Source organism: Idiotropiscis lumnitzeri, chromosome 2 (genome assembly GCF_059441095.1).
Source record: "Idiotropiscis lumnitzeri isolate Australia: NSW breed Sydney's pygmy pipehorse chromosome 2, RoL_Ilum_1.0, whole genome shotgun sequence".
In the NCBI taxonomy this organism is placed as follows: Eukaryota; Metazoa; Chordata; class Actinopteri; order Syngnathiformes; family Syngnathidae; genus Idiotropiscis; species Idiotropiscis lumnitzeri.
The window spans coordinates 36005755-36018900 of record NC_142392.1 but is presented as its reverse complement, the minus strand read 5'-3'; the positions used below and the strand labels follow the sequence as shown (position 1 = coordinate 36018900).

At 43.0% G+C, this 13146-nt stretch overlaps 1 protein-coding gene and 1 long non-coding RNA gene across 5 annotated transcripts; one reads left to right on the top strand and one right to left on the bottom strand.

Moving 5' to 3' along the window:
• The first annotated feature begins 3598 nt into the window (after window positions 1-3598).
• Window positions 3599-9552, top strand: LOC148342428 (uncharacterized). Of its 4 annotated transcripts, none has more exons than XM_088288829.1 (5): window positions 3599-4004; window positions 6158-6872; window positions 8112-8196; window positions 8338-8505; window positions 8720-9552. In XM_088288829.1, the coding sequence occupies exons 2-5, from the start codon at window positions 6868-6870 to the stop codon at window positions 8720-8722; spliced, it is 261 nt and encodes an 86-aa protein (XP_088144955.1). In that variant the 5' UTR covers window positions 3599-4004; window positions 6158-6867; the 3' UTR covers window positions 8723-9552. The 4 variants fall into 4 exon arrangements, with proteins under 4 accessions (XP_088144955.1, XP_088144953.1, XP_088144952.1 ...); XM_088288827.1 differs by having other exon boundaries at window positions 8338-8532; XM_088288826.1 differs by lacking the exon at window positions 8720-9552 and having other exon boundaries at window positions 8338-8710.
• On the bottom strand, window positions 9274-11750 carry LOC148342427 (uncharacterized). The gene is made up of 4 exons (XR_015842212.1): window positions 11498-11750; window positions 10657-10794; window positions 10334-10424; window positions 9274-9720 (listed from the first exon to the last, which is right to left on the bottom strand). It is a non-coding gene; the product is annotated as an uncharacterized LOC148342427 (long non-coding RNA).
• Window positions 11751-13146: the final 1396 nt, after the last annotated feature.

Genomic DNA, 13146 nt, shown 5'->3' with positions numbered 1-13146 from the left:
AAACGTAAGATTTGAACCGTCTGCATATGAACAAACATTTTAGTTCTCAAATGTGAATTTGACAGATGTATTGAATTTTAATTTTTTTGCTGGTTTTGTTTTCACATCTGACACCATGTTGTTGGTTGGACAGTATTCCAAATGTATTTCCCTATTATTAACAGTTGACATAATAAAGTGATACTTTGTCAACATATTTGCACCTTTGCCTTTTTTCAGGGTTTTTCACCAGGTTGTGATGTGGTTGCGAATTTTAAATTAAAATATGTCACTCTTTTATGACCTAACTGTTATTGTGTTCGAAAATGATTTCGGTATTTATTTAAAGTACTTTAACATTTCATTATTCGTTTCAGTATTCATTAAACTACAATAATTCACTATTAATTTCAAGATTCATTGAACTCTTTTAGGAATAATTTAGGATTCAATGTTTTATCGTTACAGTATTTAATTTTTAAATTTTTGTTTCACCATTTTGTTCAATCTTAATCTTATGGAAAATTATTTTGCAAGCACCAACACAAGGTTTTTAAAGATAACGATGTCCTTTAATAGTCCCACAATGGGGAAATTTGCAGTGTTACGACGGTAAAGATATGGATCACACAGAGGCGGTGGTGCAATGTAGCCGTTAATGTATGACATTAGCAGCAGACATTCAGAAAAAGCAAACCTATGCGACTATACACAGTTTATACGTATATACACAATCCCCATGTATATATACACAGTTACATCCCACAACATATACAAGTGTAAGGAAACACTCCGAATGTCTGTCCATGTTCCAGAGGGGAAATTAATAAAATGCTGCAATGATAAAAAATGCTGCAATGATAAGACGACTGCTGTGAGGATCGCTTCCCAGCCGGGGCTGGGAAGCGGTGTGGGTGGACTCTTAAATTGCAGACAAGGGAAAATATGGTGGAAACAATATTTATTGTGGCCGGCAAAAAACAATTGGCAGGCGATAGGCAAGGAGAGTTGCTATCAGAGATAATAGTGGGTCTATACTTACAGACGTCGGGAGACGTGAACGAAAAACGCTGGGGGAACAATCTTCCCCCAGGAAAAGCAAAACGAGTAATTAAATGAGGTTGCAACGCAAGAAAACCGAAAACGAGAATGTCCTTCCTCCAAAGGGTAAGGTTGAATCCAATCATCGAGAAACACAAAGCGAGCCGAAACGTAGCTGTAGAAATAAACAAAGAAACAACAAACACGATCAATACACGGAGCAAAGTTTGGCAAAGACTATAGCAAGGCACAAGGCGAGAGCAAGTAGGGCAATAATCCGACACGCAAGTGTGCGTGTCGGAGGCTTAAATAGTCCACAATTAAGTGATGATGGGTTGCAGCTGGGGAGTCTCGTGAACGCGTCCGCTCGCGGCCGCGTCGCCGAGCAACGCGCCGTCGACCACGCCCACTCGGCTGCAACACAAAGGCACGATCGTGACAACTGCAATGGTAAATGAAGGATTGTATTATGATTGCTGGCATTATTTTAAACACTTACAGGACAGAAGGTCAATTATTTAATTTAGCAGGTTCATATTTACTGAATATGTTAAACATTGATGAAACAAAACGCATTTATCAGATGAAAGTAGAAGTACTGTGCATAGATAGGATTGACTGGGATTGTAGTCATGATGTTTACTGTTTTATTATATTATTCTTGTTGTGTTTTTAATCCTGCAAATAAGGATGCCACTACAGCGAGGTCCGATACTGTCGGCTTTATTGACATACGCTCAACCCCACACTGAACTGCGTAGCGCCCGCCCATTGTCCCAGCTCAGGCCAATGGACCATACCACAACATAAAGGGGGTGTCTGGTTAAACCATCACCACCCGGTACATACACACAGATCACACCACAATTCTTATATGCTAAATTTATAGTACTCAGTTTAAATGTGTGAACTTTATTGAAATTCTCAGATTTGAGAACAAATTTGCGCACAGAGCATTTCCATGAGCTGCCCTCACATTCACAGCACTTCATGGACAAATACGACAAAGTACATTCTCCACATTGGCTGTAGGGATGCAAACATACCAAATTGGCCACTGGAGGTGTCACATAGACGCTATCGCAAAAAAACACATTCCGAAAGACATAACAATTGGAGATCGGAGCACACGCACATACACACTTACACATTCACACGCACTTACACGTATACCTGCACACACATGCACACCGACAAGATTACAGGGGAATGCCAGCGAGGAGAGCGACGGAGAGACTGCCCGCCGGAGAAGGCCAGCCTTGGCGTGCCAGTTTTGGAGACCAGACGGGAATCAACTATCCAGACTAACCTGGGGAGGACCTTCCCCTGGACGTGGACCCGTGCCGTGGGAGGAAGCGAGGACGACCGATTCAACCGATTCAACCTCCATTACCCTTGACATAAAAAACTCCTATTAAAACTGAAGCTGGGCTGAAAGATGGGGCGCATTTTTTGACTGTGCTCGCCCGAGTGTAGTTTCTCGTGAGATTCAGAAAAAGCCGCCCAGATATCTGTCTTTGTACTATTTCCTGAACTCCAGAAATGGAAGAAACTAAATATCGGAACTCTAATCAGTTGTTGAGTCTTTATTTGACCCTTTTCTCCTTGAGTACAAAAAAACAAACACGCATTGGAGTAAGTTTGGCTTTTAAAGGTTGATTTACTTATTCAAATAGAATTTTTGTTTAAAATCCCCCTAGCTCTTCTTTTTGTCTTTTCTATATTATGTACGTATTAATAACTGTTTGTTAATGTTAATAAAGTTTTTGGCAAAAAACGTATTAGTAAATATTTATCATGTCACTGATGGTGTAGTGGTACACTCGCCTGAGTTGTGTGCAGGCAACGTGGGTTCAGTTCCCTCTCAGTGACGGTGTCTATGTCTGCCCTGTGACTGGCTGGCGACCAGTTCAGGGTGTTGTGCGCCTTTCGCCCGTTGTCAGCTGGAATTGGCTCCAGCACTCTCCCGCGACCCTGCACAGTATAAGCCGTGTGGATAATGACATGACATGACAAGTATTTATCATCTCATCATTATTTGCACAACAGAGTACTGAGCTTCGAGATCCTCACGATAATAGTTCTCGAAACTATATTTCTTATCAATGTAGGTTAGTTAAGGGATATTTTATTGACAATCTAATCTCAATATACAAAGACAGAAAAAAATGGTGGTGGCGCGAATCTTTTTCTTCTTGGTAGGGGCGGGCGTGAAATAATTGAGAGCAACTGCGAGTATATGCAGACATTATATCCATACAATCTTGCAGCCCGATTGAACCACAGCATTGTTGCAAGTTCGGTAGGAGAAACGTAACCTTCCCACTGCTGTTCCAGCAACGGCTTCTCCGGCCATAGGGGGAAGTGACGTCGGAGCTGACTCGCTTTTGTGGCGTTATTTTAATTATTTAGTTACATTTTTTTATCAACCGAATTAAAATATTACATAGAATATATATTAAAATAGAACAGCCAGGTGTAAAAACAAACACAGAGGCAAAGAAATATATTTGAAAAATACGTGCTTAAAGCATGACGTCATTAGCAAGCGCGCAGCTTCCGAAGGACCTCGACCACGTCCACCGAGCCGTCCACACCGGAACAAAAACACCCACCACTAAATTCTTCTGATTTAGTGTGGAACTGACTGTAATTTTCTCAAAGGATGTCCAGTGCTACTCTAAAGGACTACGACATAATTCATTAAGTCTTTGTGTCCCGATAATCTCATTTTCGCGCGTTGATGCTTTTCGGCGTAGTTAGCTTAGCTTGTTAGCTAGCTAGCCGCTAACGAAAAGAGGCACATGACTCATCGCCAAGCAGAGATCAAGTGCGGATTTTTGGGAATTATCATTTGAAAATGTGTGAAAGAACGACACCCAAGTACAAAGAGGAATTTTGTGGAATAAAAGGAGAGAACGAGCAACGTCTTCAACTGCTGGACGAAGTTAGCAAGCAGCCTCGTGTTGTGCCACTCAAAGCAGGTTTGTACACGTTTTACTCTCATTTGCTTTGTAAAGAACGACTTTCTATCGTTAAAAATATGCATCACAACATTAAGTTGTTTGGGGAAATGCGTCCAAGGTTATTGCCGTTTTATTTTTAAATACAGTGAACCCCCGGTTATCGCGGTTAATGGGGACCGAGACCCCCCGCGAAAACTGAAAATCCGCAAAGTAGCGTCGCACCTTCAAAAAAAAAAAACAAAAAAAAAACACCGTGTATATATATACCTCGCACCTATATATATATATATATATATATATATATATATATATATATATAGGTGCAAAGTAGCGGCATACCTTCAAAAATGCTTAAAAAAAAAAAAAAAAAAAATATATATATATATATATATATATATATATATATATATATATATATATATATACTGGTAGAGAAGAGAGAGTGAAATTTATGTTATAACAAAAAAACTAATTATTATTAAAACTTATTATTTTTTTATTCCCCAGCCATTATTTTTGTATTTATTCAATTACTTCTTTTTGTATTTATTTAATTACTTCGACTGGTACGCCGTCCGGTGTGCCCTGTGAATGTTATGATCCTCCAGCAGAACTGGAGGATTGAACAGGACTCTCCAAACGCAGACCCGGGAAAAAAGGTGGTGATACAAAGATATTTATTATCACAATATAGTCAGTGTAATCAGCGCGTCTCGCAGCAGCTGACGGCATGGCGCGAGACGATCGCTGGAGGAACGCCCACACAGCTGAAAAAACAAAAACACATGACAGGTACGGATCATGACAGTGAAATGAAAGGTGGCATTCTTCATATATTTATTTATTCATTTATTCATTCATAACTGACAGCCTCGCGCTCCGCCGGTGCCCGGGCGGAAGTTGTTTCTCTTCGGCTTGACAGCCACACACGCCGGCCGGTCTCCTTCGGAGCTCACGCACGGTCCCGAAAGAAGCAAAATGTCGCCCCCGATCGTGTCCGTCGCCACCAATCGTGTCCGGGGGAACCTGCTCTTCTTTGTCCACTCTCCTCTTCGGCGCACGCCGGCCGTCTAACCGCTTCAGCGCCCCCTTGTGCCGCTCGGCGAAACTACAATGCTCCCGAATATTTTTTAGACCCGCGAAGCACTGAACCCGCGAAAGGTGAACCGCGAAGTAGCGGGGGTTCACTGTATTGCCTTTTACTTGCAGGTCTGCTGAGCAATTGTTTATGTCAAATGTAATCAGTGCAGAAAATTTATGCCAAAGAATAACCATTAGTGGGGGGTTAACTCCGTGTTTTTCCCAGTATAAAATTTACATTTAATATAACAAAATAACATTTTCTGGTTTTTATATTTTGTTCAATCAATTCCTTACGGAAGGAATTCCGCCTGACTCTAAAAATGTGCACACTGCCGCGAAAACGTCAATGGCGGTTGATCAATTTTAGTGAATAAAACACAAAATATTAAGTTTTTTTTTTTAAAAAATCAAGTACGTATTGGTCTTATTTATTTATGAACTTTGTACTGGCTTGGTCGGGTGAGTCAATGAACCTCGGGTGGCCCTGCACTGTTTTGTGCACGTGTGCATAGTTTCACCCCATCCAAACATTTAAAATACATTGAATGCATCCATCCAAGGTTGCACGGATCTCATCGGTGAACAAGCGCATGCTGCAAGGAATGCATCTGCATCTTTGGCTTACTATGGGCTTAAAAAGGGAGAACGTCACAACTCCCTTTTCCACCAACAAGTCCAGGAACATTGTGTTCCCGGTAATAAAGTTCCTGTGGCTCAGGTGGTTTGCATCTCCCCCGCAACTCATAGTTCTTGATAATTTATGCAAATGACAATGATGATGTATCAGTGCGAGGTCTTGTGTTACTTTGTTACTCATTACTGACACCCTATGGCTGTTAAGCATCATTGCAGTTCCAAAATAATTCAGTGAACTCTTAAAATATTATGGTGTATCTTAGTTGAATTAGAATACATATTCCAGAAACATCTGTGACTATGTCAGGAATGAAATCGGGCATCAGCCGCAACGTGCTTCCTTTTTAAAATGCACAAGTCAAGGTAGCACGGTAGAAACAATATAAGACAGTCGCCGCATGAGGTTTGACTTGACCAAACAAAATGTGTGTTTGTCTTTTTGTGTCCTGCAGACGTCAGTGAATACGATCTCCGTTCTGTGAAAGAGGAGCCAGTCTTGACTCACATCAAAAAGGAGGAGGTGGAGGAGGAGGAGATCAACAAGTCACCACTGAACGTTGTCCCTAGAAAGACTGAAGATGAAAACAAGGATGAGAGTGAGGACAACAGAGGGGCGGAGCCTACAAGCAGCAGTTCAAGTCGTCACGTGACAACAGAAGTTGATGAAGACCACTGGGGGCCATCACAAGCACAAAATGAGGACACATTGGCCGTGTCCAAATTAACAGGCTGCGACCTCCGAAGGCTGCTTTTTCGGCCGCATGACGTCACTTTCGGCGCGACACGACCGCGCGTGGTGTCCAAATTCACGGCTGTCACGTGCGACCTTCGAATCCAGCCTTGGAATTGGTCTTCGTTTCCATGGAGCCAAGGCCGCTTGGCGCAACATTTACGTTACGCCCCCATGTACTTTGCTCCTCTGTTCGACGCAGGCGATAAGTATTTGCGGTGGATTTATAAACGGCTTGGATAATCAATGGATAATCAGCGACGAGCGCCAGACCGAAGGCATCGGCTTAGCAAAACATTTGTATTATTTCATTTTAAACGATGGAACCCGAACTTTTCTTCATTTTATTTCACTTTTTAGTTTATTTCCATTTTGTTCTTGAGGAGAGGAGGATCACGCTTTCCCATCGCAGAGTTGTCCTTTATCGAAGGAATGAAGTAAGTTCTAAATCCGTCTATCAGCATTTTCACACTATTACCAACATTGACAGGTCAATAGGGTTATAACGTGATTGTTACAGATGAACTAAAAACATCAGTGGTGCAACTTCAGTAGTACATGTGTTAACTTCATAATAGAACAAATATCGAATGGAAATGATAGAATTATATACATTCTGAAAGAGTTTTTATGAATTTAGATACTTGTGACGGCTTAATTGTCCCCGTGATTAGTTTGTAACCAAACACATACTTTTACATATGGCAAAACACCAGAATACCACTAGAGAGTTTAGGGCCAGAGTTATTAAAATTATGTTGGTGATACTGTAGGAATGATGCAAGCAAACGAAACAAGTACAATAATTAATGCGTTCATGTTTTTTTTTTTTTTTATTCAAAACATTAACAGCCAAGAAGTCCATACTGCAGGATAAACCTGGGTGTGCCAGTGTTGGATCGTTTTTTTCAATGGAGAGGATCTCCAAACTGACTTTCGCCTGAGCAGGGACTCATGGATGGGGTGTCGAGATAGAGGTCCTTGTCTTTCTCTTCTGGCTGGCGAGTGGGGCATCATATCGGGTGGTGGCACGAGCATTTGGGATGCCGCGGTCCACCGTCCACTACATCATCCACCGGGTCACTGGGGAAGTGGTGGCTCTTCGCCACAGAGTCATCCACTTCCCCAACACTGCAGGAGACCTTCAGGCAGTGACCCAGGGATTTGCAGGGCTGGCGAGGCACCATGCATTTGCAAGAGCTGCTGGAGCAATAGATGGTTGTCATGTCCGAATCAAGCCTCCAAGTGGCCCTGATGGTCATGACTACAAGAACCGCAAGCTTTTCAGCAGCATAATCATGCAAGCTGTGTGTGACCATCAGGGTCGCTTTCTGGACATATTCTTGAGTTGGCCTGGATCAGTCCACGACTCCAGGGTCCTCCGGCACAGCCCTCTTTACCAAAGAGGGCTGTATCCTCCTCCAGGGCACTTCATCTTGGCAGATGGAGGGTATCCGTGCCTCCAGCGACCACTCCCCCTCATCACTCCTTACAAGCGGCCGGTGCAGGGCGTGGGGGCCCGGCGCTTCAACGTTCATCATTCCAAGGCACGCTCAATAATTGACAGCACAATTATTGAGCACAGCCACACAAACATGGCAAAATATCAGAAGATGGAAAAATAGATTCAAATACAATGTAATGAATGGTTAATAAATCTATCCCATCTTTTGTAGTGACATTCACTTTGGAATGATGAAGGTGAGATTCCGGGCCATCTTTTTCCACGCCCTGGAGGTGCACCACACCTTTGCACCACATGTAAGTAAATAAAAAAAAATGTATAATTGATACTTATACTTTCAATATGTTGCTCTTTATTCAGGATCAAATCATGTCCTGTTCAGTGCAATAACTATCAAATATAGCTAATATACAGCATTTCCTTTTTATTTCTTTTAGGTCATCGCTGCCTGTGCCGTCCTCCACAACATCTGCCTTGGGGTGGGAGACCTCATGGCCTCGGAGGACGAAGGGGAAGAGGAGGCTGCTGTGGAAGAGGTGGCTGACACAGTCGCTGGAGTGCAGTGGAGGGACCACCTGTCTGCTCAGGTGTCTGCCCTGGAGGAGGTACCAGAGGACCACGAGTATATTTCGGTATTTAAATACTTTTAACTGCACAATGGTATTTGAGCAATCATCCCATCAAATATGCCACAAAATAATCTTTAACTGAATCATCAAACAGCACAGCCACACAAACATGGCAAAATATCAGTAGATGGAAAAATAGATTCATATACAATGTAATGAATGGTTAATAAATCTATCCCATCTTTTGTAGTGACATGGCAGCCATCAATTGCCCCAACCATCCCTGCAAACCCCCACGTAATGGATGATGTAGTGGACACTGCAACCGGTATGATGCCCCACTTCAAGTCACGAGAGGAAGATCAGGACTCTTGCTCGTGCCCCATCCATGTCATGGGTCCTGGAAGAAAGGTTCCATCCATGCTCCAAATGAGTCCCTGCTCAGGCGAAAATTGGCAAAACAGCACTGACACACTCAGGTTTATCCTGCAACAGTTATGAACTGGGAAATGCTTTTTTATTTTCTGTGAATAGTTACTGTGAATTATAATGTACTTAATTTATGCCTTGTTTGTCCACCAGTTTTTCAATAAATTAAGTTTGTAAGCAAAACAGACATGGTGGAGTCTTCATATTATTGTAAAAGTTTTGGTCTTTCACAAACCTGGCCTTTTTCACTTTTGTCTGAAGAAGCTGATCTCAAGATGTGACTGGGATACGAACTAGTTCATCTGTTTTAAAAGTACCCCGGTTTTTGTTTACTCTTAAATGAATGTTATCTAAATTTCAGTCTTGAACACCAAGCATATTTCACTCATTTTTTATTTTGATCTATCAACTTTTCCATCAAACTGAAAAACCTTTCAAATGTCTCCCTCCTCTCAGTTGCCCTTCCCTCCTCTGCCAACCTCTGTCTCTCCAATTCCTGTCTCCGCATTGCCAAGTCGAGTCTGGATAGTTTGATCATTTCATCCTCTCTCCTTCGCTTTCTCCCTCTCGGTCGTTGCTCCGGCTGTTGGCCTCGCTCTTCTTCTTCTTCTTCTACTTCTTCTTCTTCTTCTTCTTCCTCCTCCTCCTCTTGCGTCACCCTGGCCCGACTTGGCCCTGGTCTTTCCTCAGGGATGGAGGCAATTAGGACAGGGGGGGTGATGGACTCTGTCCGAGCACTCCATCCATAAGTTCGAACCAGGGCCAAGTATCGGCAGTAGCTCTCCCTGCCACCCCTTCGCCAGTGCCTGGGTTTTTGCAATCCTTTATATGAAAAGAAGCAAAAAGATAAAACAATTATATCTTCATTTTCACACACAAGAAAAAGAAATGCGGACTTCCATACTTTATACTTCATTTTTAAATTATCCCATTTTTTTTTTTGCCTGCAGGGGCGTCACTTTGCCCTGCAGCTCGAGCTTTTCCACGATGGTCCTGTATTAAATAAATAAAAATGCATGCAAAAATAAAGGAAGAAAAAACGGGTAAAAAAGATGCAAATATTAGTCAGAAATCCTGGTGTTATGGGTAACATGCAGATTTATGTACTTCAGTACATTAGTTCATGACCGTTTCAGTGCGTTTTATCATGTTAATGTGGAGGGTGATTCGTATATTATTCATTAATATCAGTAATTGGGGAGCACATTGTCGGGGGTACATGGAATTTATACAGGGCACATTCTGTGCTAGGATAAACAGCTGCGTGTTAGCGCAAATCTAATTCAAACACAAATGGCTGATGAATGGAAACTAAAATTGCTATAGTGGGTCTCGTCATTCTTATGCGTTTTCCTTTTGATATTTTGAGTTTAAATGGATGGAAATAAGACAATAACCCGTCAAATATTTTTCCCGATAGTAATTGTATTTTTACCTCCATGCTGTAGCTGCGGAGAACTTGGCCCCTGTAAAGAGGCTGTCGTACTCCCCGCACAGCTTGATCAGCGCGGTCATCTCCTTGCTCCCTAAAACGTAAGGAAAAGATTAAATAAAATAATGCTAACATGCAGAAATAAGACAATTCAAATGTTTCAGCCGTACCTCCTATGCAATAGTTCTTAGAGCTACATTAGTTATATTTGGCCGATATCGCAACTAATAAAATTATCTTAATCTGGAGCTAATTATCCAAACACTGCTGCCCAATATTTCTCATGAGTGCTGTCTTAATATTACATATAAATAACTTGTACTTACATCTGAAAGTGCACTCGGATGAGGCGGAACACGTGGCTTTGGTAGTTTGCATCTTGCGAGTGTAGAACGGCGTAGAGGAAGAGCGAGGATTTTAAGGCTGCGAAGGTTGCATTCTCGTAGCCTTCACTCAGGGCCCGTCTCCATGGAAACGAGGACAGATTATAAGGCTAGTTCTCGGAGGCCGCGTGAATTTGGACACTTGCGTAAAGTGTATATATGCAGGGTTCGCGGTTAACTTTAAAAACTGCTTGCCCATAGGGCAAGTGCCACTAAAATTTGCCTTGCCCGAGTGGCCAAATTACTTGCCCGACTTGGGCAAGTGACAATTTTTTTTCTCTAAGAATAAAATGTTTATGGTTGTAAAATGTGCGCCACAAATGTAAATAAACATATAATCTGATAAACATAAATTAATCTTGTTTTCATCATCAACCATGAAACCCTACTCACAACAGCATGTATCATCCTGTGCAGTTATTGAAAATGTTAATTGTAGTTTTAATAATTAAAATAAATTGGGAAAACGATATTACAGCAATCCAGATTATCAATTTTAAGTCCAGGAGAGCCTATTAATTGAGTAATCACATGAGTAAATTGTGAGTGTGGGAAATTTGTGTATTCCTTTAAGACCAGTGCCTGTGGCGCTGCCTCCATAAGTTTCATAGCATAAACAGAACACAGTCACTGACACTATGTCAGGTCACATCATGGAGCTAATGAATTAACAGCCAATAATCAAATATTACTCCCTTTCTTACTCACAAGTGAATTGTCTACTTAAAAATATTCGAGCTATTTTAGTCATGTGTTATCCGTTCCTGCTCGGTTTCCTCCTGACCGTGGTCGGGGGGGCGCAGGGGAGATTCGTCTCCAAGGCCGGAGTTGCCCGGGGATCGTGATCGGCGCACGTCGTCGGAATGCGGAGTCCGTCTTCGCGGCCGGAGTTGCCCGGGGATCGTGATCGGCGCACGTCGTCGAAATGCGGAGTCCTCCCAATCAATAATAACACGCCAGCAGGGAGACAGTGGTGTACCTGTAGCCTCGCTTTATTGTTTTCATGCTCTTCCCTCTTCCATTTTTCACTTCCTCCTTTCATTCACTCAACACTCCAACAACATCCGCCCCCTCCCTCCTCCACGCATGCGCACCCCACACGTCACGCAAGCTTGTCACCATACTTGCAACACTACCCCCACTCTGGATGGTATTTAAACAATTCCACTCCAGCACAGAAACACGAGCTGACCTACAACATCTATAAGAGGCTTGGAGCCCAAAAGACAGTTGTGATTATCATTCTCTTATACAAGCGAGGTATGGTAAATGACAGCTTGGTAACAATAATAGGTTCATATAAGAAAATACATATTAACCACGGTGAAAATAAGCGCCACGAGGAAGGAGCTGAAAATCCACTCCTGAGTAATCAGTTTAAGGCGACCGGCGGAATTCCTGAGATAAAGCAATTTACAGTGACAGGTCAGAAGCGTAGCACTGGCAGGGTTTTTTTTTTTTTTCAACAGCGAAACACATTGAAAAATCGCATATATAAACAACTTCCATTCAAACATGGACGAAGTAGAAAAATTTTATAAAATTTAGGTAAGGCCCTGAGAACTGCCTAGAACATTCAAGTGCTCCTCACACCATTCAAGTCACCCAGGCACCATAACGGTCAGGTGCCCTGCGGGGACGTCCTGGTCGTTGGACTGGCAGGCCCAGCTGGAGTGACTCACCCACCGCGCCCCCACCATTTTCATGGTCTCCATGGGAAGGGGAGGATGGAATGAGCACAACCGGTGTGGGGTCAGATGCAGATGGTGAAATGGTGCCAGGATCGTCAGTCACGCTTGAGAACAAATCACGCAGGCCTAGATCATGGTGTGCTGGGCCATCCTCCACAGCTGGCGGAGGAACCTCTATAGGTGCCCACCTCTGAGCTCGGTCCAAAGCCCAGGTGTTGTCCAGGGGCTCACGGCTGCGATAATGCTTAAGTTGATCGTGGTGGACAACTATCACCTTGGATCTCGGGTTCTTCTGAATACGGTAGACCAGGTCGTCCAATTGTCCAAGGACAAAGAATGGCCCTTCATATAACGGAAGGAACTTCCTCACTTTGTTCTTGACGTGGTGCGTACCTTTTACAAGGTACCACACAGGATCTCCAATCTTGTACTGCGAATGGCAACAGTTTTTGTCGTACTGTCTTTTTGCACGCGTAACAGACTCACCCAGAGCTTCTCTGGTGATCAGATGGGCCAGCTCCAGCCGTTCACGCAGCTGTTTGACGTACTCTGGAACGGACGGTTGAATGTCTGGGTCGGGTGGCAATCCGGCAACTAGGTCCACTGGTTCGCTCACTTCTCTGCCGAACATCATGAAATTTGGAGTGAACCCGGTGGAACTGTGTTTAGCTGCCCTGTAGGCCATGACAGCATAAGGAACCATAAGGTCCCAGTCCCAATGGCAACGTTCCGCGGTGGAGGC

What these genes read in the sequence shown, in the direction of transcription:
- LOC148342428 (XM_088288826.1), top strand. An exon ending in ACCACACCTTTGCACCACAT is followed by an intron (nt 8,197 to 8,337) that starts GTAAGTAAATAA and finishes TATTTCTTTTAG; the next exon opens with GTCATCGCTGCCTGTGCCGT.